This window comes from Urocampus carinirostris, chromosome 4 (assembly GCF_059441175.1).
Source record: "Urocampus carinirostris isolate Australia breed hairy pipefish chromosome 4, RoL_Ucar_1.0, whole genome shotgun sequence".
Taxonomy (NCBI): Eukaryota; Metazoa; Chordata; class Actinopteri; order Syngnathiformes; family Syngnathidae; genus Urocampus; species Urocampus carinirostris.
In genome coordinates, this window is record NC_142352.1 from 6650139 (window position 1) to 6674705 (window position 24567).

General features: G+C 41.8%; 2 protein-coding genes across 3 annotated transcripts in view; one reads left to right on the forward strand and one right to left on the reverse strand.

Moving 5' to 3' along the window:
* The first annotated feature begins 1439 nt into the window (after positions 1-1439).
* LOC148366728 (EMILIN-1-A-like) overlaps positions 1440-24567 on the forward strand; it is a 39294-nt gene continuing 16166 nt past the window's right edge. Inside the window, exons 1-5 of the mRNA XM_088333527.1 lie at positions 1440-1841; positions 13017-13142; positions 15134-15333; positions 16921-17177; positions 20269-21111. Of these exons, the coding sequence (XP_088189653.1) occupies positions 1672-1841; positions 13017-13142; positions 15134-15333; positions 16921-17177; positions 20269-21111 (1596 nt within the window). The 5' untranslated portion in view covers positions 1440-1671. The remainder of the gene's footprint in view (positions 1842-13016; positions 13143-15133; positions 15334-16920; positions 17178-20268; positions 21112-24567) is intronic.
* On the reverse strand, positions 7739-9767 carry LOC148366729 (general transcription factor II-I repeat domain-containing protein 2A-like). Of its 2 annotated transcripts, none has more exons than XM_088333135.1 (2): positions 8158-9767; positions 7739-7755 (listed from the first exon to the last, which is right to left on the reverse strand). In XM_088333135.1, exon 1 carries the CDS (start codon positions 9405-9407, stop codon positions 8160-8162), a length of 1248 nt encoding a protein of 415 aa, XP_088189261.1. In that variant the 5' UTR covers positions 9408-9767; the 3' UTR covers positions 7739-7755; positions 8158-8159. The 2 variants fall into 2 exon arrangements, with proteins under 2 accessions (XP_088189261.1, XP_088189260.1); XM_088333134.1 differs by lacking the exon at positions 7739-7755 and adding an exon at positions 7948-8046.

Genomic DNA, 24567 nt, shown 5'->3' on the forward strand with positions numbered 1-24567 from the left:
ACATAAGAAAAAGATTCATAGAGGGGGAAAAGAAGAAAGATAGGGATATAAATCGAGCAAGAAAAAGAAGGATAAAAGGGACAGAAATAATTAGAAATGAAGAAAAAAAGGAAGAGAGTGAGGAAAAAAGTATAAACAAGCAAGAAAAAAAGAAGAAAGCTAAGAAAGATAAGAAAAAAAGTAGAAAAGAATGGAAAAAGAAAAGAAGAAAAGAGGATAAAAAACAAAAGGAAAAAAGGGAAATGAATGTGCAAAACGACGTAAAAAGGGAAAATAATCATAAAAATCAAACAAACAAAAAAACAAAAAAAGGAGAAAAAAAGGAATCAAAAGAAAAAAGAGGGGAAGCAAGAAATAAATGAAAAAGATGGATAGAGGGGAAAAAGAAGAAAGATATGGATAGAAATCGAGCAAGAAAAAGGAAGATAAAAGGGACAGAAATAATTAGAAATGAAGAAAAAAAGGAAGAGAGTAAGGAAAAAAGTATAAACAAGCAAGAAAAAAAGAAGAAAGCTGAGAAAGATAAGAAAAAAAAGCAGAAAAGAAGGGAAAAAGAAAAGAAGAAAAGAGGATAAAAAACAAAAGGAAAAAGGGAAATGAATGTGCAAAACGACGTAAAAAGGGAAAATAATCATAAAAATCGAACAAACAAAAAAACAAAAAAAGGAATCAAAAGAAAAAAGAGGGGGAAGCAAGAAATAAATGAAAAAGATGGATAGAGGGGAAAAAGAAGAAAGATAGGGATAGAAATCAAGCAAGAAAAGGGGAAAGAAATAATTCCAAATGAAGAGAAAAAGGAAGGGAGGGAGAAAAAAAAGAATGAACAAGCAAGAAAAAAAGAAGAAAGCTAAGAAAGCTAAGAAAAAAGGTAGAAAAAAAGAGAAAAAGAAAAGAACAAAAGAACAAAAGAACAAAAGAAAAAAAGGAAATGTATGTGCAAAATGACATAAAAAGAGGGAAAATAATCATAAAAATCAAACAAACATAAAAAAAGGAGAAAAAAAGGAATCAAAAGAAAAAAGAGGGGGAAGCAAGAAATAAATGAAAAAGATGGATAGAGGGGGGGAAGAAACCAAAAGTTTCGAGTCAGGTTTTTGGGGGTATTTTTCACATCTAGGGTAACCTACCTTACTACATGAGAAAATTATCTAAACTCCTTCCCCCTTTTTTGGGGGGGGGGGCTGACACACAAACAGACAAGAATATTCATAAATGTATATTTCAGGAAAGAAACACCCCTCTTCCTCCCTGATCCTCACAAAGAAATGTAAAAAATGTACTTTTGCTTCGGGATTGGTCCTTCGAATCAAGTACATTTGCCAGGCGCAGGTTAGGTCGGGCTTTAATACCACCTGGGTCAGAAATGCATATTGCCGAATCAGGGCAGGGAGTCGGCTCATAAAGCCGTTCCGTTCGCAACCGACTCAGAACTACTGGACTTGGTTTAGGTTCCAGCAACTATGTCGCAACTTTTTCTTCTTTTGTGAGAGAAATCAGTTTTTCCTGATGGATAGAATCTCCCGACCTGGATCGGAACCATCGGGGACCAAAGGACAGACTACATGCTGTGACTCGAAATGCAAATTTGGATCACGATTATGAGTCGATAGGGAGAACTTTTTTTGGATACTCTTTGGGATTTAATCTCCGGTTTTTACAGTCCGATTTGAGATGCGAACGTGTATGGATCTCGCATGTTGGAGCGGGATGAAACTTGTGCTGGTTCTCTTCTGCTGGATGTGCGTGGACGCCAAAAGCGCGTTCCCGCTACGGACTTCTTATGACCTCTTTATCGGCGGGAGCGCGCATCCTCAAGGTCCTCGAGTGTCCGGCAGGCACAGGTAACATCAACACGTGTATAAGTCTTCCTTTCTGTGTCTACTCGAAGATGGAGGAATCTTGATCTTTCTCTAGATTACTATTTTCAAGTAGTAGATTAGAGAGAAAGAAGAGAGAACGAAATAAGAGAAAAAGAGAGAAAAAGAGAGAGGGTGTGACAAAGTGAGAAAGGGAGAAAAGAGAGGGAGAGAACGTTTGAAACAAAAGAGATTGTCACGGCCAGAACGGAATCAGGACCCAAATGCGTAACGTCTCTCACAAGTTTATTGATAGAAAGAGGAAGGGCAGCGCCCGCGATCCGGTGTTCGCTGGAAACAAGACGCTCACGGAATCGGATCGTGTTCCGAATACGGAAGTGGATCTTCCGGAGCGGGAGATGGCGGTGTCAAGGACAGAAAAACAGGTCGATAGCCGGGACGGGAGAGCAAAAACGTGGTCGGGATCAAAACGGGTCGTAAGCCGGGACGGGAAAGGAAAACGCGGTCGGGGTCTAAAACAGGTTGTAGCCGTAGACAAACGTCCCTATTTAAACCCACTCCTATCCGTCCCCTTTTGTCAGTCCGTCTGCGAATCTCTGTATTTACATGGCAAGCCCTGGAGGCCAAGCTGGTCTTAGGGGGGGCTTTTTGAAAGCTCACAATTAAGTTATGATTTGGGGATGTAAGATTTGATTTAAAAATTGTAGTTGAGGGTTTTATTTCCCGCATTCTTTTCTCTTCACAAAGTTTTGATCCCTTGTAGTGTTTACTTTGCATTTGTAAAGAAAAAGAAAAAACTCACGCGTGTCCCGTTTTTTGCTCCTGTTTGTCTCCCACTACGACCTGTTTTGATCTCGACCACGTCCGCTCTCCCGTCCCGAATTACGATCCGTTTTTGATCCCGACCACGTCTGCTCTCCCGTCCCGGCTTACGACTCGTTTCCGACCCGACCACGTCTTGCTCTCCCAGTCCCAGCTACCGACCAGTTTTCCGGCCCTCACACTGCTACCGCTCGCTACGAAAGATCCACTTCCGTGTTCGGATCACAAGACGAGTACGAGAGCGAACACCGGATTGTGGGCGCACCCTGTCCTCGTTCCTTCAATAAAACTTGTGGTAAATGTTCTGTTTCCGTTCTGGTCCTGACACACTCTCCCAAAAATCTACCAGTAAATGTTTTGCCATTATGGCTCTTTGGGTCAAAAAGGTTCCCGACCCCTGCCTTAAAGGAACAGTGCGTAGTATTTAGCAAATCCTAGTGGTACAAAAAACTTTCAGTCATTAAAGAAAATGAATTGGTTGGTTGAGTCGTTGGGGCTTCAGCCTCACAGTTGAAAGTACCTGGATACTAGCCTCCCCGTGCGAAGTTTGCATGTTCTCCCCGTGCCTACTTGGGTTTCTTCAGCACACTCCGGTTTCCTCCCACATTTTAAAGGGACAGTGTGTAGTATTAAGCGCCTCCCAGTGGTACAAAAACCTTTCAGTCATTAAAAAAAATGAATTGGTTGGTTGAGTGGTTGGGGCTTCAGCCTCACAGTTGAGAGTATCCAGGCACCAGCCTCCCCATGCGAAGTTTGCATGTTCTCCCCGTGCCTACTTGGGTTTCTTCTGGGCACTCGGGTTTCCTCCCACATTCTAAAGGGACAGTGTGTAGTATTAAGCGCCTCCTAGTGGTGCAAAAAACTTTCAGTTATTATAAAAAATGAATTGATTTGACGACAGGAAGCATGGTGGATGAGTGGTTACCAGCCCCCCCGTACAAAGTTTGCATGTTCTCCCCGTGCCTACTTGGATTTCTCCTGGGCAGTCCATGTATGCCAGGTCAATAGGTGGAGAGCATGTGAATGGTGTGCCCTGCAACTGGCTGGCCCCCTGCCGACTTCCCGAAGACAGCTTGGATAGGCTCCAGCACCCCCGTGACCCAACTGAGGATAAGCGGTCCAGAAAATGGATGGATGATTTGAATACTAGGCAAAAAATACATGAACTATCATACCAATGTAATCATTATAAAAAAAAAAAAATCATAGGTCAAGAAATCCCTACCTAGAAGTCTCCGTCATGTTTATCTGGCATCTTGCTGCTTCACTGTTTTCTTGGCACTGATTTTCGTTGGCATTCGACCAATACAGTGCCATTTAGTGGTCAAATATTACACACTGGGGCTTTATCTCAAAATGACCACCATTACACCATCCCCTGATCTAAAACCTTCATGAGAGCAAGGAAAAACTCAAAAACCTCAACATGAGGAAAATGAAGAACCCTTTAGAAGGGGCCGCACATGAGGTAATCCCCCTTCCAGGATGACGAAGGCAGTGAAGGATGTTGCAATGACTTCAACAGACAAGAAACAGACATCATCGTCATTAATAATAGGTAACAAGCAAAATGGCTTGGCGTTGCCGCACAATGGGAGATTGGATTCGGCTGCTTGGAGTGGTCTGAGGTCAGTAGCTGCTAAAGATACCCGCAAAGGCCTAAAGTATAGTGTGTTTTTTTGGGTTATTTTTTTCCCTTTTTTATTTTCTCTGTATTTGTATTTGTTTGTCTTGCTGTCGGTCTTGAGGGATATGACCAAGGTAGATAGATAGATAGTCTCTCCTTGAATTGGTATGATGCTTAGCGACGGTTGCTAAAAAAATGAAATCACATTACACAACACAAAGATCCAATTGATTCATTCACTTGCACATGATGCCTTTTGGCATGTCAGTGAACAATTACAAGATATTGTGACTCTGAATCTGCAAATTCTGAATCTACAATAAAAGTCTAACTAGCTTTTAGGATTTGCTTTCTATAATGTTGTATAAAGGTGAATTGTTTAGTCTGTGGTTTGCAATCATCTGTGGTCTGTGCAGCCCTTTGAGACTCTTTGTGATTAAGGGTGTCACAAATAAACATGACTTGACTTGACTATTGAGTTTTCAAGAGTAATTCATACAAAAATCTGATCAAATCCCACCCCAAACAAACCCAAAACCGACAGTCAAAAGAGCAGTTCAACATGTGGAAAACAAAAAACAGTATTCTTAACGAGGAGTCTGGTGCAATGATCTACGAATACAGAGACATCACAGATTGTGGTTGGGATAGAAAGTTCCCAAAGTCATCCTATCATGTGAATTTCCCTACGGGGATGAATAAAGTATCTATCTATCTATCTATCTATCTATCTATCTGGACATCTAGACATCTATCTATCTATCTATCTAGACATCTATCTAGACATCTATCCATCTATTCATCTATCTAGACATCTATCTATCTATCTATCTATCTATCTATCTATCTGGACATCTAGACATCTATCTATCTATCTATCTATCTAGACATCTATCTAGACATCTATCTATCTATCTATCTATCTAGACATCTATCTAGACATCTATCCATCTATTCATCTATCTAGACATCTATCTATCTATCTATCTATCTATCTATCTGGACATCTAGACATCTATCTTGACATCTATCTATCTATCTAGACATCTATCTATCTATCTAGACATCTATCTATCTATCTAGACATCTATCTATCTATCTATCTATCTGGACATCTATATATCTATCTATCTAGACATCTAGACATCTATCTGGACATCTATATATCTATCTATCTAGACATCTATCTAGACATCTAGACATCTATCTATCTATCTATCTAGACATCTATCTATCTATCTATCTATCTATCTATCTATCTGGACATCTGGACATCTGGACATCTAGACATCTATCTGGACATCTATCTATCTATCTAGACATCTATCTGGACATCTATATATCTATCTATCTAGACATCTATCTAGACATCTATCTAGACATCTATCTAGACTTCTATCTAGACATCTATCTAGACATCTAGACATCTATCTATCTAGACATCTATCTAGACATCTATCTAGACATCTAGCCATCTATCTAGACATATATCCATCTATCTAGACATCTATCTAGACATCTATCTAGACATCTATCTATCTGGACATCTATCTGGACATCTATCTAGACATCTATCTATCTATCCAGACATTTATCTAGACATCTATCTAGACATCCATCTAGACATCTATCAAGACATCTATCTATCTATCTATCTATCTAGACATCTATCTATCTAGACATCTATCCAGACATCTACCTAGACATCCATTTATCTATCACTCATTAGCCACATTCAACCCTTTTACTCCCCGCAACATTTTTTCCCAAGAAATAGCCTCCATCATTAGTGTTATCCAAATGTTAATGGTTGGGCCACCCAGAAGCTTCCAGTGTTTCAGAAAACTCCAAGTGCCGGTCATTAATCCAGTCTTTAGTATTTTAAAAGAAGGTGTGTCTCCATGGGGCTCCACAGTTCTGTCTCCTAGAAGACAGAGTCTCTGTGATTTTGGGAGAGTATATTTCAATCATTTTTCCATACGTTCAACCATGGTTAGTACGTGTGTCTCACTGTTCAAAGATCCTGGTTTTAATAACAGTTCCAGGCCTCCTTGCGTGGAGTTTGCATGTTTTCCCCATGCCTGCGTGGGTTGTCTCCGGGCTCTCCGGTTTCATTGACGTCAAAAAACATACATAGTAGGGTAATTGGCGAGACCAAATGGTCCCTAGGTATGGGTTAGTGTGTGAACAGTTCACTGTCTCCCGGTGCCCTGTGTCAGGACCAGACGGAAACAGGACGCAATTGCGTTACGTTTCTCTCCAGTTTTATTGAAGGGAGGAGGAAGGGCCCACGATCCGGTGTTCGCTAGGCGCGGGAAGGAAGTTGCTCTCGTACTCGGATTGTGATCCAAACACGGAACTGGATCTTCCGTAGCGAGCGATGGCGGTGTCAGGGACGGAAAAACAGGTCGATAGCCGGGACAGGAGAGCAAAAACGTGGTCAGATCGGAAACGAGTTGTAAGCCAGAACGGGAGAGTGTGATGTAGTCGGGGACAAAAAGAGGTCGTAAGCCAGGACGGAAGAGCAGACGTGGTCAGGATCAAAACGAGTCAAAGCCGGAGACAGACGGGAGAAAAACGGGACAGGTGGGAGTTAGGGTCGAAAAAGGCTTGCCTAGTATATACTGAGGTTCGAAGACGGACTCACACAGGGGATTGACAGGAAAGGGTTCAAATAACGACAGGGAGCCAATCAGAACCCGCGTCAGTTGCCACTAAAAGAGCAGGCACAGCTGAGTCACATCAGTAATGGTGACACCCTCAGGCTATCTGGTAGCCAGTAGTGGGTGTGTCCCCTGCCCACTGCCGGAAGTCAACTGGGATGGGCTGCAGCCCACCTGGACCCACGAGAGGACAAGTGGCTGGAAAATCAATGTACTGTCTATTGTAAAAGAGTAATTCAAATGAAAATGAAATGTGTTTGATTAGCACTCCCCATCTCAAATTGCCGTATGAAAAGATTCATTGTACAATAAAAGATCAAACAAAAAATAATTAAACCTTTCGTCTTACTCAACTTCCCATACAAACAAGACGGGAACGAAACTGGAAACTGATATCAAACAGGACAAAAATAGATGGGAACAAAACTGGAAACCGATAATAAATAGGACAAAAATAAGAACAATACCCGACTGGAAAATACCAACAGGAAAACAGGACCGAGTCAGAACCCACGTCTTGCAGGGCAGAGGTTCGATGACGGACTGACAAGGGAAGCGTGACAGTAGACAGAAACCCAATATGTTAACGAGCCGCAGCTGGCGCCACACGGGCGGGGCCAATTGGGCGCCATGGCAACTGTGACATATGCAATCTATTTTGGACGTGTACAATATTGAAAACAGATCAACCTTATCACTTGTATTACTTAACAAACGCCTGTAGCAGTATTTTATTTTCAACCCATTTAATGTGACTTCTATTTTGCATCACTGGTCAGCAGTGTTCGGAATAAGACCGTAAGGCAGGGGTCGGGAACCTTTTTTGCTGAAAGAGCCGAAAAAACCCAAATTTTAAAATCTAATCCTAGGAGAGCCATATGTATGTTTTAATACCAAAAACAGCTAAATGGAAGAGGAAAATCAACGAGTTTATAGTATAATAAGACAGAATTTATTTTGAACAACATTGTAAGTTAATAACAAAAACTAACAATTATTTATAATTATAACAATCAACTGGTCTGCAGGCTGAGGTTTTATTCATATCTGTCCATGTTTACTTGCCCGCTCTGCTTGTTCACCGCTGTCTGAGGCCCTCAGGTCAGCAATTTCTTATCTAAATCGAAGAAGACCAACAATATATATATTATAATAAGACTCTGTTATAACACGTTGTTCAAAATAAAATTAAAGGTATTTATTGATAAGAAAAGTACTTCTGACTTACTATTAATGCGACTTTTGGTGTTGCATGGTTTTGCTGATGGCTTTGTAGTCCGGTTGGTAGGTGGTGAGGTTCAGCTTCATGCAGGCGTTTAGGCTTCCATCTTTTAAACGTGATCGCAGGTTGGTTTTGATGTGTTTTAGGTGTGAGAACGACTGTTCGCATGCATATGTAGATCCAAACATGGTCAATACAGCAAGACTCACACGCTGCAGTGTTTTGTACGTGACGGGAAGCGCGTTCCAGGTTTTGACAATCAGCTGGTCTGCGCGCTGAAGTCTGTCCATGTCTGTCCATTTGTGTTTGCCTGCCAGCTCTGCTTGTTCTCGTGCAAGGGTTTCCAAATCTTCATTCAGTGACTTGAACTTATTAACCCACATGTCTGTGGCCTTCAGGTCAGCAACTTCTACTTCAAAATCTCTGACAGAGACATTGGGGATGAAACTCAGGTTTACTTTGTCCAAATCACACTCGTGCGGATGAGTGATGAATTGAAAAAGACTAGTGTGCTCACGAAAGTCCCCAAAGCGTGCTTTGAATGACGTCAGGAGAGAAGATGTGAAAACTGCGAGCTGATGGAGATCAAAATGTTCAGGGGAGTCACTTGCTGTGCACTCATCTTTAAATACTTTCAGTTTTTCAAAGTGTAGTAAACGACCAGTCTCAATATCCGCAGTAAAGATTTCCAGCTTGTTTTGAAATGCAAAGACTGCCTGTTGAAGGGATAAGACTGTATATCCAATGCCTTGCATTTTCACAATGAGATGGTTCAGATGTCCAGTCATGTCCACAAGATAATAAAACTTGAGGAGCCACTCAGTGTCCGCTAGCTGGGGATACTCGATGCCTTTCATTTGAAGAAAAGTCCGTATTTCGCTCAGGCAAGCTGCAAAACGGCTAAGCACCTTCCCTCTTGACAGCCAACGCACATTACTGTGCAAAACAAGACCGGGATAATTATTCTCCACTTCATCCAACAGTGCTTTAAACTGGCGATCGTTTAAAGCTCGGGCAACAATAAAGTTGACCACCCGAATGACCAGTGACATCACGTCATCAAGCTGCTTGTCACACATTTGCGCACAAAGTGCCTCCTGATGTAGAATACAGTGGAAGCTGAGGATGGGTCTGTTCTCCTGCTCACGAAGCAGCGCTACAAATCCTCTGTTTTTCCCCACCATGCACGGAGCACCATCGGTACACACAGAAATAAGTTTATCCATTGGTAGATTCTTTTCATTTGCAAACTCCATGAAAGACTTGAATAAATCCTCTCCTCTCGTCGTCCCTTTTAGTGGCAAAACGGCAAGACTTTCCTCACGCAGCGAGTCACCGTCAACATAGCGTGCAATAATACTGAACTGGGATAAATGACTGACATCTGTTGATTCATCCAAAGCGAGGGAAAAAAATTCTGCTGCATTTATGTCATTCACTTGTTTTTTTCTCCACTTGTTTCGACATCATGATGGCACGATCGTGCACAGTTCTTGCTGAAAGAGGCATATCTTTTATCCGTTTGATTATTTTATCTTTATCCTTAAAGTCGTCAAAAAGCTCGTTGGCCACATCAAGCATGAATGATTTGGCATAATCGCCATCTGTAAACGGCTTCCCGCTCCTCACAATTACAAGCTAAAGAACCAGCAAAGCTAGCAGAGTTAAAATCACCTTGTTTGGCCCATACACCGAGCTGCTGCTGACTCGCCTGGACTGTAGAAAGTAGTTCTTGACAGGCCTTCTTTCTCTTGTCTCCCACTGGATATTTCGCTGAAAATGTGGCAAGGCGTGTGTCGAAGTGTCTCTTTATATTTGACCGTTTCATCGAGGAAATATTATCATTGCATAAAAGACACACTGCACAACCTGCTCTCTCAATAAAGGCAAATTGCTCTGTCCATTCCTGCTGAAACGTACGGTAATCTTCATCGCTTTTCCTTTTCGTCATCTTGATTAGAAGGGTTCACCCTGCATAAAAAAAGCTAACCAAAAACGAAAGGAAATATTTCTTCTTTGCTTCAAAATGACTTGTGCAGATTGTTGTAAATTATCAATTAAAATTAGACTTTCCGGGTAGCGGACCTTCCCACTCACCGCAGAACAGATTGGCTCTTAGCTGCGTGCCTGAACGAAAAGTTGCAGGTGAAAATATATATAAATTAAAATGTGTGTATTTATTTATTTATTTTTTGACATGTTTTTTTTCTGACTTTATTATTATTATTATTTATTTTGCTAAAGTAACATTATTAGTAAAATTTGTTTCGTTCAGAAATTTTCAGAGAGCCAGATGCCGTCATCAAAAGAGCCATATATGGCTCGCGAGCCATAGGTTCCCGACCCCTGCCGTAAGGTTTGGCCTATAGCTTGATCAAGCTTGACTGCTGACTTGGCAGGGTTCCCTGGCTGCTTGTTGAGCTGACACTTGGTCAGGACTGGCCAGGGTTTTTCGGTCCAGTTCTTCTTTAAGATATGCCTTCTTGCCTTCTGGTCGTCCAAATTCAGACAGCCCTTGCAAGACGTGTACCAGCTCTCGTTTCCGGTCTCCTGGGAGGGGCGGACCCCCTGTGGTGGAGTTGTCACGGCAAACTTTGATGCACAAATGCATGCTAAAGCCCCATCCCCCTATGTGATTGGCTTAGAACACAGTATTCGCTTCACATGTTTTGATCATTTTCTGACGTTGCAAAATGGAATTCTGACCAAACTCTGAACACTCTACAACTGGTTTTTGGAAAACCCGAATTTTACCGAACTTCAAGTGTGATTGAAACAAACGTTGATCCAACGAGAGAAGATCATTTTTACTTTGTAATCTCGGGTTGACTCTTAGCCGCTACCCAGTGCCAATAACCTGCCATTTGTAATGGCGCCGGGCCAGAAAACACCCCGGATGTTGTGATAGCTGCAGAACATCCAGAACGCTGCTGCTCGGGTCCTGACTAGAACCAGGAAGTACGTCCATATTAGTCCTGCGCTCAGGTCTCTGCACTGGCTTCTTGTCGCTCAGAGAATAGACGTTAAAACAGCTCTGCTGGTGTATAAGTCTTTTCGTGGTACATCTGTGACATGTTGGTCCCATATAAACCATCTCGGACCCTGAGAACCTCAGGGACAGGCCTTCTGCTGGTGCTCAGAGCCAGGACTAAACAGGGTGAAGCTGCGTTTCAGTTCCATGCAGCTAAACTCTGGAATAGTCTTCCTGATGATGTCAGACAGGCGTCTACTCTGACAGTGTTTAAGTCCAGATGTCTAGATAGATGTCTAGAAAACAGCTCTGTTCAACTGAAAGGGTTCTATCTGCACTCTTCACTTATACCTTATTTTAATTCATTGATTTTATTAGATAGATAGACAGATAGATAGATACTTGATTCATCCCCATAGGGAAATTCACACTTCCAGCAGTCTACCCCGTTATTTATTAACAGATTAACATGATGCCCTAGGGGTGCTTGTAGCGAAGTGGATGACGTCACGCTAGTCCAAAAGTTCGACATCCCTGCGACAGATGGAAATCTTTTCTTTGTGAAAATCCAGGGATACACCACCTCGTGTTAGCAAGTCCGCCTCCTCTCCGATTCCCCCCGGCTTTCGTGTCTCTGTATAGCGGCGTTGAAGCCGGATAGCTCCGGGTAGCTCCGGGTGGCTACACGTTAGCGTCCGGAATGCTAAACGTGAGCCACGTTTCCGCAAAACACAGCAACTGCGCTCCCTGTGCGCTTCGATGTTTTCCACCAGCACTCGATGATCTTATTTGGTCGTGAGTTCGCATTTAACATGATTACGGACAGTACCGAAGACTTATAACGCCGCTAGCCGCTTCGCTAGCTCCTGCTCTTCTCCCACGATAGGCCCCTTCATCACGCCGGCACGAGAATGCTTCAGGGCAGGGAGTTGATTCCTCGAATAAACGCATTTTTGTGCGTTAAAACCCATGTCCATAGGATAGAAGTAATCCATAGTGTAGTTGTCAAAACGGGAAGAAAAACACAGAAGATAGGAGCAGACAATAAAACAATAGGGCAGCTGCTGGAAAAGGCAGCCGCTCGTGGCAGCGCCGCTTTGATCTATTAAATTATTATTATATATATATAATAATATATATATATATAATTATTATATATATTATATATTATAATATATAATATATATATAATAATATATTAATAATATATATAATATATATAATACATATAATAATAATAGAAATAATATATATAATTATTATATATATAAATATTATATATATTATAATACAATTATATAATAATAAAAATTATTATGTTTTATCTGGTGCAGTGGTTAGCGCATGTGCGGCACAGTTTATGTCTTGGGAACCTTCTGCGTGGGTTCAAATCCAGCTCCAGACTTCCTGTGCGGAGTTTGTATGTTCTCCCCATGCTTGCGTGGGTTTCCTCCGGGCACTCCGGTTTCCTCCCACATTCCAAAAACATGCCTTTCAGGTGGATTGGCCAGTCCAAATTGTCCCTAGGTGTGAATGAGCGAGTGAGTTGTCTGTCCCCGTGTGCCCTGCGATTGGCTGGCAACCAGTTCAGGGTGTCCCCTGCCCACTGCCCGATGATTGCTGGGATGGGCTCCAGCACCCCTGCGACCCTACTGAGGATAAGCGGTGTAGGTAATGAGATGAGATGTTTTATCTGTGGTTTTAATGCATTTTAAAAACCACATTTAAAATGTTCAAAGTCTTTCATTGTGTGTTTTTAACCTGCCATTTCTGTAAAGCACTTTGAATTGCCTTGTGTATGAATTGTGCTATACAAATAAACTTCCCTTGCCTTATTTGGAATCTTAGTCTTTATTTATAGAAGCATTGAATTCAAAATGTGTCTGTTCCCCAGGAATTGGTGCCCCCACATGGCAACAAAGACAGTAAGTTGTGTCGTTGAAGATGGAGTGGAAACCTACGTGAAAGCGGACTACCGTCCTTGCGCCTGGGGCGGCAGCCATTGCAGCCGGGCGGTTGTGTGAGTACCGCAAACACACTGACACTTTAATCCAGGGGTGTCAAACTCATTTGAACTCGGGGGCCACACGGTAGAACAAACACTCTCTCGGAGGCTGGACTAGTAGGTTAGAATGAAGGGAAGAAGGGGAATGTGTGAGAGAGAAAGAGAGAGAGGGGGGAAAGCGAGAGAGAGAGAAAAAGAGTGAAAAACAAGAGCAAGAGAGAGAAAAAAGCGAGACAGAGAGAGAGAGAAAAAAGCGAGAGCGAGAGAGAAGAGCGGGCGAGAGCGAGAGAGAGAGAAAAAAGCGAGAGCGAAAGAGAAAAGCGAGCGAGAGATCCAGAGAGTGAGAGAAAAAAAGCGAGAGCGAGAGAGAAAAGCGAGAGTGAGAGAGAGTGAAGAGCAACTAAGAAAGAGAGAGAAAAGCGCACGAGAGAGAGAGCGAAAAGCGCACAAGAGAGAGAGAGAGAGAGCAAAAAGCGAGAGCAAGAGAGGAAAAAAAGCGAGAGCAAGAGAGAAAAGCGAGCGGGAGCGAGAGAGAGAAAAAAAGCGAGAGCGAGAGAGAAAAGCGAGCGAGAACAAGAGAGAAAAGCGAGCGAGAGCGAGAGAGAGAGAGTGAGAGAAAAAAATGCGAGAGCGAGGAAGAAAAGCAAGAGTGAGAGAGAGAGCGAAGAGCAACTAAGAGAGAGAGAGAAAAGCGCATGAGAGAGAGAGCGAAAAGCGCACCAGAGAGAGAGAGAGCAAAAAGCGAGAACGAGAGAGAAAAGCGAGCGAGAGAGAGAGTGAAGAGCAACTAAGAGTGAGAGAGAAAAGCGCACGAGAGAGAGAGCGAAAAGCGCACAAGAGAGAGAGAGAGAGAGCAAAAAGCGAGAGCAAGAGAGGAAAAAAAAGCGAGAGCAAGAGAGAAAAGCGAGCGAGAGCGAGAGAGAGAAAAAAAGCGAGAGCGAGAGAGAAAAGCGAGCGAGAGCGAGAGAGAAAAGCAAGCGAGAGCGAGAGAGAGAGAGTGAGAGAAAAAAAAGCGAGAACGAGAGAGAAAAGCGAGAGTGAGAGAGAGTGAAGAGCAACTAAGAGAGAGAGAGAAAAGTGCACGAGAGAGAGAGCGAAAAGCGCACAAGAGAGAGAGAGAGAGACAGAGCAAAAAGCGAGAGCAAGAGAGGAAAAAAAAGCGAGAGCAAGAGAGAAAAGCGAGCAAGGGCGAGAGAGAGAGAAAAAAGCGAGAGCGAGAGAGAAAAGCAAGCGAGAGCAAGAGAGAAAAGCGAGCAAGGGCGAGAGAGAGAGAAAAAAAGCGAGAGCGAGAGAGAAAAGCAAGCGAGAGCGAGAGAGAAAAGCGAGCGAGATCCAGAGAGTGAGAGAAAAAAAGCGAGAGCGAGAGAGAAAAGCGAGAGTGAGAGTGAAGAGCAACTAAGAAAGAGAGAGAAAAGTGCACGAGAGAGAGATCGAAAAGCGCACAAGAGAGAGAGAGAGAGCAAAAAGCGAGAGCAAGAGAGGGAAAAAAAAGCGAGAGCGAGAGAAAGTGAGAGCGAGAAAGCGAAAAGCAAGCAAGAGAGAGAAAAGTGAGAGAGAGAGATAGAAAGCGAAAGAGTGAGAGAGATAAAAGTACAGCGTTTGTGAGAGGCACCTGGCTTTGGCAACATCAAATGGACATATTTCAACCTGCAGCTCGTTTTTCTCTTGCGCTTTTCTGAGTGTTGTCTCGCGGGCCGGATTCAATCCTTTAGCGGGCCAGATCTGGCCCGTGGGCCGCCTGTTTGGCACCCCCTGCTTTAATCGGTCCTAAAAATCACAGTTTTTAAAAGACAGTGGGGAAACGAACTACCGTACATTGGCCACGGTGTATCAGATTACATTGTTAATCCTCCCAAACCTGGGATTGGTAGGTAGGACATCTATATGGGTTGCTCTTCTCTTGGCATGGATCTATGCTCTTTTGAATGCAACTGAAGCACATTTTGATGAAGTTAAATGAAAAGTGATTCCAAAGTTTTTCTGTTTTTGCCTGTATGCCTTTCCAGCTATCGCACCTACATGAGACCAAGGTACAGAGTCACCTACAAAACAGTGACTCACATGGATTGGAAGTGTTGCCTGGGTTACAGTGGCGACGATTGTAGACAAGGTCCAGAACACAACAACAGACCTAAAATCCAAACTGTAGGAAGTGGAATCAGCACCAGTGAAGGAGGAATCAGTAAGAACTTTGGACAGAATGGAGGTAATAGAAACGAAAATTTTGTGGAATATTATTGTGCAACCCATCTGAGAAAGGCTGATTTTATTAAGAGATCCGACAGCGCTGGTTTTCAGCCAATGAGAACGCGAGGCAGTTGACAGCCCTGCCCCTTTTGTATCACAGACTAGCATAGCATGCTAGCGGCCTCACGATCGATTCAACGTGCATTGGATCGATAAGAACCGGAACGAAAGGTTTTTGGTAGCCTTTCCATCAGAGGCGCGTGCCACCTGAGCTTTCCCCTAGATCTGCTTCCAAGATCGGCTCAGAGAGGAATCACACCCACCCAATGGCTACTGCAGACCTGGGCACTCCGGTCCTGGAGGGCCGTATGTTCTGCATGATTTTTGAGGTTTCTCTGATCCAATACAGGTGATTCCAATCACCAGTATCGTTAACGAGCACTTGCTAGCTTGCTAACGAGGTTATAATTTGTATCACCTGAGTTAAAGAAGAGCAAACTTCAAAATCTGGCAGGACGTATGGCCCTCCAGGACCGGAGTGCCCAGGTCTGGGCTACTGGCTCATTTATTGAAAACATCTGATTGGCTTAAACAAGATCACATGAATACATTAAACAAATCTGAGTGGTTTACAACAGAAATTACATGTTTAAATGAAGCCAATACTGCTGGTCGCTAGACGGCGTGCGAGCATAATGAATTAGCAATAAGAAAAGTGAAACTTCGTAATACAAAAGGTACAATGCGTCACTGTGAAGTCAAGGTAGAAGGAAAAGGGTTGCAAGCTCTTGAGCGGGCTTCCCGGCACTAAAGTGAAGGCCATCTTGACTAATAGTTAACGGGCCCCAAGAGGATACAATTGTAAACGCTTCCCCAGACTTCCCAGCACCAAAACGAAGGCCATCTTGATTAATAGTTAGCAAGAGGCCCCAAGAGGATACAATTGCTGTAAGAATACAAAAAGCACCTGTATATAATCTTTGGCTTCTTTAAGGTACTTTTGTCACGGACCAGGGCAGGAAACAGAATTTAGAACCCACTCGCGTAACGTACTCACAATGTATTAGGGAGAGGAGGAATGTGCGCACACTCGATCCGGGGATCGAAGGTCACAGAAGTGGATTGAAATCCAAACAAAAGCGCGGTAAAAATCAAACAAATCAGGCCAAAAAACAAAACAGGATCAAACACAGGCAAATTCACAGACTAGACATTTCACAGAGTTTGACAGTAGTCTTACAGAAGTTTCACAGAAGTATCACAGACGCTCAGACAACTAAAGGCTCAAAGGACCGCGTTTGAGTACTCCCAAGGAGCAATCAGTCAACGCGTCTCAGCCGGTGTCTATGGGCGGGGCAAATTGGGCGCCGTGGCAACCATGACAACTTTTGAGGATAAAGTCATACAAAGGCACATACAAACTATAATCAAACTATAATTTCCTTTACTTTTTATTTTTAAATGTTTTTGATATATAATATGTATAAAAAACAAAATTGGCATAAGGAATCTAAATCCAGACCATGCGGTGAACTTTAATTACCAATCACAGTCGTTACATTTGTCTATGTGAGTACAAACACTAAATTAGCTGTTTCTTCTCCAGAAAGGTTCGACAATGAAAAGCTCAGGAAGATGGAGGAAAAGGTTCAAACATTGACCAAGACCGTTGAAGACTTGCAATTGACCATAACTCTCATGAATGAGCATTTTAAGGAAGGGGCCACAAACAAACCCGGTGTTGACGGCAGAGTTGTTATATCCTCTGGAGCGAGAAACCCTGCCGATGCAGCTCAACCCGAGATCAAGGAGACAATCCACAGCATTCACACCAAACTGGATCAACTCGACAATCGCACGAAGGTCGGTGTTAAAACGATTCCGTATACTCCTGTTGCTAGCTTGTTTTGTGATTGGGTCAATAATGGGAAAGTATTTTGTTACTTAAGAAAAAATACTTTGCTTGAGTAACGTAAATTCTGGATTAAAATGGAAATTGTATGCATTTATATAGCGCTTTTTAAGTCACTGAAGACCTCCCAAAGCGCTTTACAATGGGCTTCACACTTACCCATTCACACACACACTCACACACCAATAGGGAGTCAGCCATCCAAGGCACCTACCTGCTTATTGGGGGTATTAGGGATTCAGTGTCTTGCCCAAGGACACTTCGACATATAACACAGAGGAGCCAGGAATCGAACCTGCAACCTCTTGATCCCAAGACGACCGCCTTACCTCCTGAGCTACTGCCGCCTCACATGCACCCAAACTAATTCACAAGCGTTTCTTACATTTTTTACAACATGTGTTTTCAAATCATGTGACTGTTCAAGATGGCAATGACAAAGACGAACACATATTTACTACTGCGCCGGGAGAAAATGCGGATGAGGGCTGCGTTGTGTAAAATGTGAGCTTTATATTTTTAGACGACAGTGTCAGGGAAATCACAGTGGAGAATAGTGCCAGATTGCAACACACAGGGTTCCTACAAGTGCTGTCACTGATGATACAGAAAGAGAAAGGAAGCGTTTTTGGTAGATAACTTCCACTGCGTTTCGATTCGGATGTGTATATTGAAGACTTGACTTGTGGGTAAAAAAGATTAAATATTGTGAGAGTGTTGTAAATTTTGAATCAAGTACTGCAAAACCTCTCATCTATGTATCATATGCGTAGTGGTTAGCGCGCGCGTGGCACAGCTCTGAGGTCATGGGTTCAAATCCAGCTACCTGCTATCTTGCGCGGGGTTTGCATGTTCTTCTGGTGCTTACTCCGGTGTCCTCCCACATTCCAAAAACATGCATGTCAGGTTAATTGGAGGGCTCTAGGTGTGAATGAGCGAGTGAGTTGTCATTCCCTGTGTGTCCTGCGACTGGCAATCAGTTCAGGATGTCCCCTGCCCACTGCCTGAAGATAGCTGGGATGGGCTCCAGCACCCCCGCGACCCTACTGAGGAAAAGCATCGCAGATAATAGATAGATGGATGAATAATGGCAAAAACATCAACTAATTACTCTAGAAGGGCTTCATAACTGTTTCCATACGTTATCACTGTGTTTTGTATTTAGAACACTTGAGTTGTGGAAAAGAGCGGCTCCCCCTTTTCTTCCGTGCCGCTATGAACAAAAAAAAGTTTTCAGTTGGTATGGTAAGATCAGGGTTGGGTAGGGTTACTTTAACTGGATTACTTTCAATTACTTTTGGATGACTCCAATGCTAAATATGATAATAAAAGACAAAAGAAACTAAATATGAATAAAATGATGACTCACAACACGTGGTAAGCTTTCTCTCCTGGCTTTGATCTCGTTGATCTCCGGCAAAACTAACATGAAATGCGACAGAAACAAAATGAAAATAAATCCATACAGCTTGCCAACATCATTTTTGCCGTTCCATGTATTCCGTTACTCCCCAAGCCTGCACAAAATTCAGTCATTTTATTCATATTTAGTTTCTTTTATCTTTTATTAGCATATTTGGTATTGGAGTAATCCGAAAGTCATTGAAAGTAATCCAGTTAAAGTAACCCTACCCAACCCTGGATAAGATTAGGGCAGACTCAACAGTAAATCAGACCATTTAGAACAATGTTGAGAAAATATATCCGCTGTATGAATGGATACATCGAGACATCAACGATAAGTAAATAATTCATTTTAATAAATGGGTTAGCATAAAATAAATTTATCACAACTAAATGAAAAATGTGATGATAAAATAAAAAAAACTGATATAGCTGGAAAACCCGTGCTATAATGACTACATATTCAGTGACACATTTTGATAATCTAACAAAACTATCAAAAAGTGGTAAATTGTAATAATAATCCTCAAAAGTACTCTAAAAATCTCATCTCTCATCTCATTAGCTGCACCGCCTATCCTCAGTAGGGTCGCGGGGTTGCTGGAGCCCATCCCGGCAATCATCGGGCAGTGGGCAGGGGACACCCTGAACTGGTGGCCAGCCAATCCCAGAGCACACAGGGACAGACAACTCGCTCGCTCATTCACACCTACGGACAATTTGGACCGGCCAATCAACCTGAAATGCATGTCTTTGGAATGTGGGAGGAAACCTGAGTGCCCGGAGGAAACCCACGCAAGCACGGGGAGAACATACAAACTCCGCACAGGAAGTCCGGTAGCTGGATTTGAACCCACCCAGGAGGTTCCCAAGACCTTAGAACTGTGCCTGCACAGCGCAAACCACTGCGCCGCCGTGCTGCCCCTACTCTAAAAATATATATTTTTTAAAAACATGACATCGCTGTTTTATATGTATATTTTTACATATATTTTACTCATCTTCATTCATGCAATGTTTGCGTTGCGTCGTCTGCTACAAGCCACGTGAACTCCTCTCTCCACGATGCTTTTAATGTACGTTTACGTTTTATAGCGTCATCAATTTTGTTAGCTTCTTTTGAATCTTTCTTCTGCGGCTGAGGATTTGGCTTGATTCCTAACCACTTCTCTATTTTTATTGTGTTCTCTTTGCGTCTACTGTGGGAAATGAGATGCAAATGCACGACCTTAGAACGCTGGGTAGAGTCCGGAAGCACGAAGTTATTTGATGCAGGCTTCTGATTGGCTATAGAGTATGCAAATTGCAAAACAAACCGAAATTCCCAAATTTTCAAACTGAACGAAGATTTCTAAATCGGAATAAAGCAAACGTTTGATTTGAAAAACAAACTTTTGTCGTTTTTTTTTTCTTGAAAAAGTTGTCAGCCATCGGGGCGGAGACATTTTGTAAGTTGTACGCCCGACATAAAATATGCACGGCCCGGGCGTCCGGGCAGATGTTTGTTCCAGACACTGATAGTAGAATAATAAAATAATAAAAGTGCTGATATACTGTATTCTCGCAGGCCCCAAGTGAGTGCACTAAGGTTCCATAGCTTACCAGACAAAAAGCTCATTTTTGGGGTTTGTTTTTTAGGCTGGTGTAAAAGATTTGCTTAAGCAGCAGCAAGAAGACCGGGAACGAATACTGTCCCTGGAGAAGAAGCTTAATGCAATGGATCGTCATTATCAACAGACAAATTATGAATTGCAGCAGGAGATCGTGAATTCAAAGAGATGCTGCAACAGCATGAAGGACCTCCAAAACCGCGTGGCAGATTCCGAGAACAGGATCAACTCCGTGGCGGGGAGATTTGACCATCTGCAGAACCGTCTGAACAATGTGCTTCAGGGAGAAAGCGGGAGCAGCAACCAGGATGGAAGCGTTAGAGAAGGTTGTCCTGACTATGGTGGAGATGCAGTGATAACCGACAATAAACTCAACAATCGACTGAAAGAGTTAGAACGACGGGTCAACGGGACCATAGAACAAACCGGGCAAAGCTGTGAATATTTGGAAAACGACTTAAAAGACTATTTCCACACTGAGCTTGGCGAACTGCGAACCGTGTTCCTCGACCGTTTTGATGATCAGGCCTTCAGGATTTCAGATGTGGAACTGGACGTAGGACTTGTCAAACAGAGAGTGAACGAACATGACAAGATAATATCCAAGCTCCAAAACACAACCTTCCTAATGAACAGTATTCTGGAGGAGTGTGGGTGTAGAAGCTTTCCAAGAAGTAGTGGGACAGGTAGTGACACTGGTGGGACCCCAAAAACTACTAGCGATGGTGCGCATGGAGAAAAAGGAAGAGAAAACGATAATTCCACAAGGAAATCACTGGAGTGGAGAGTGATTGCCAATGAAGATCACATCAGACATTTTGACACTAAACTCAAAGACCTGTCCGTGTCTGGAGATTCACTCAATGATAAGGTAATCAAGTCTACATTTTTAACCAATGAGCTTATGTTTGAATATCTGAGATAACAATGTCATGACTAGGGCTGCAACTAACGGTTAGATAGATAGATAGATTGATTGATGTCTAGATAGATAGATAGATTGATGTCTAGATAGATAGATAGATAGATAGATAGATAGATAGATAGATAGATAGATAGATAGATAGATAGATAGAATGATTGATGTCTAGATAGATAGATAGATTAATGTCTAGATAGATAGATAGATTAATGTCTAGATAGATAAATAGATAGATAGATAGATAGATAGATAGATAGATAGATAGATAGATAGATAGATAGATAGATGATTGATTGATTGATGTCTAGATAGAGAGATAGATAGATTGATGTCGAGATAGATAGATTGATGGATAGATAGATAGATTGATTGATTGATTGATTGATGTCTAGATAGAGAGATGGATAGATGTCTAGATAGATAGATTGATGTCTAGATAGATAGATAGATTGATTGATGTCTAGATAGATAGATTGATGTCTAGATAGATAGATGTCTAGATAGATAGATAAATAGATTGATTGATGTCTAGATAGATAGATAGATTGATGTCTAGATAGATAGATAGATAGATAGAATGATTGATGTCTAGATAGATAGATAGATTGATGTCTAGATAGATAGATAGATAGATTGATTGATGTCTAGATAGAGAGATAGATAGATTGATGTCTAGATAGATAAATAGATTGATTGATGTCTAGATAGATAAATAGATTGATTGATGTCTAGATGGATAGATAGATTGATTGATGTCTAGATAGATAGATAGATAGATTGATGTCTAGATAGATAGATAGATAGATTGATTGATGTCAAGATAGATAGATAGATAGATTGATTGATGTCAAGATAGAGAGATGGATAAATGTCTAGATAGATAGATTGATGTCTAGATAGATAGATGGATAGATGTCTAGATAGATAGATTGATTTATGTCTAGATAGATAGATAGATAGATAGATTGATGTCTAGATAGATAGATAGATAGATAGATAGATAGATAGATTGATGTCTAGATAGATAGATAGATTGATGTCTAGATAGATAGATTACTAGATTGATGTCTAGATAGATTGATGTCTAGATAGATAAATGTCTAGATAGATAGATACTTTCTTCATCCCCGTAGGGAAATTCACACTTCCAGCAGTATCCTTGTGTTGAAAAATAAAATCATAAAATAAAAGATACAGAATACAAAAATACCCAACATAACGTTTTGCTACAGAGCATTTAAATAGTGCTACGGTAATATGCAAATGTGGGGGTGGGGTTTCATGTGGGCTTTTACTCCCCCGGGTGGAGTTAAAGAGCATCATGGCATGAGGTAGAAATGATCTCCTCAATCTGTCTGTGGAACAAGACTGTGATAGCCAGTGTGTCGCTGAAGCTGCTCTTCTGTTTGGAGATAATCAATCAGTCAATAATCAATGAATCGGTTGATTCATTTGAATCCGATTTTAAAAAAACACATTTTTAATTTCCTCCTCTATTTAAATATTGACATTTTGGATGGATAAATAAATAGTGAACAAAACAAAAGACTATTATATGATATAAAACAATTGAAAATCCAAGTGTTTGTCAGATTACCTTTACACCAGCAAATATGGAATATACTTTTTTTATAAAGTGCAAAAAAAGAGAGGCAACATGGGAGGAGAATACGAATATTTTGTGGGATGTCATTTGTCAAGAACCGGAACAGGATCAGGACCCAAATTAATTCTGTGTGTTAATAAATTGTTGTGTCCTATTTCAATCGGCCTGGTTCATTAAATCCATTTTCTTGGGATTACCGTGAATTCCGGACTATAGAGCGCACCTGATTATAAGCCGCACCCACCGCATTTTAAGAGGAAAACCGACTTTGTACTTACACAAGCCGCACCTGTATATAATCCGCATGCGCCCACATTAAAAGAATGTAACACAAACACAAAATTAACCCAAAGCCGGCTTTAAATCCCGCGATTAAAACTGGATCTCCTTCATTAAAGTACACAGTCCAAAAAACACAGCTGGCAAAATGAACGGAAAATGATACCGGTACTTAAGGTTTGATGCAGACCTGCAGAGTCCGGGTCCCGTTTAAAGTAATCCAAGGAAAAAAGTGTATATTTCCAAAGGTAAGGGTGGGAAAATTATATATCCACTATTGTCTCCCGCGTCCTCAAACACTCACTTGTTCCTGTCAGCCCGAGTTTTTTTTTGCCCCTTCTTTTTTATTCGCCCGTGGGAAACATCAGAATAAGTGTCTGAAATAAAGACATTACAAAAATATACAGTTGCAAATACATATTATACAGGTACATCGTTACACATATTTACAAAGAAAGACGGTACACCCAGAGAGGTTACAAAGCTATAACAACTTTCATCCCAAACCGTGCCTGTGACGGGTAGCAACACACGAGCAACACGCTCGCAACACAGTAAACGGGTCTGTTAAAAAAACATACCGTACTTGTAAAAATCATGGTAAACCGTCCTCATCTTGCTCCTTATAACTGAAGCCATCGAAAAGCAACTTTGTCATATAGACGTCGTCCCACGCTCCCTTATTCCAAAACACGCTCGCAACACAGTAAACGGATCTGGTAAAAAAAAACATACCGTACTTGTAAAAATCACGGTAAACCGTCCGTCCTCAGTGTCGGAAAGAAACTTCGTCATATAGACATCGTCCCACGCTCCCTTATTCCAAAACACGCTGGCGACACGCTTGCTCCTTCTTTATCGGACTGCTCGATTGCTTTTAGCTTGAAAGCTGCGTCATGTGCCTTTCTTTTTGCATTTTGCATGATGAGGGTATGTTTACGCTAATTTAATTTACTGCATGCACAAGCCAAGAAGTTGCAGTCTTCCTCGGCGCATATATTCCACCGGTCTAAATCTTACCATTTGTACTCGAGCGCCGCTGGCGGCCGTTAGAAAAATAACATAAATTGGCCGCATCACTGAATAAGCCGCAGGGTTGAACGTTAGGGTGAAAAGTAGCGGCTTATAGTCCGGAATTTACGGTAATTCATATCAGGACTCAAAGAACTCAAAATAATAACGTAATTTAATTTTTTTTATCAGTGTAGGAAATTCTAGCATCCTTCAGAGAAAAAAAGATTTATGGTGGAGCACAAGCAACACCTAGAGGCAAATTCGTTTACTGATATCAGTAAAGAATAATTCGTTTCAATCCTTCTCATTTTCCAAATTTAAGCCAGAAAAATCCCTACAGTGTGCATTGAATATTTTCATCCAGCTTTCTTAATATATTTGGATTTGAATCAAGATAACATCGGACATGAAAATATGGTCCCAAGGCGCTTTCTTGCCGGGCCAAAGTGCTACCACAAGTTTGTTCCTGGATCAAGAGGAAATTCTTTGCGTTGAATTAACTTGCT

Excerpts from the sequence above, each read along its gene's own strand:
- LOC148366729 (XM_088333135.1), bottom strand. The coding sequence starts at position 9,407 with ATGGAGTTTGCAAATGAAAAGAATCTACCAATGGATAAACTTATTTCT.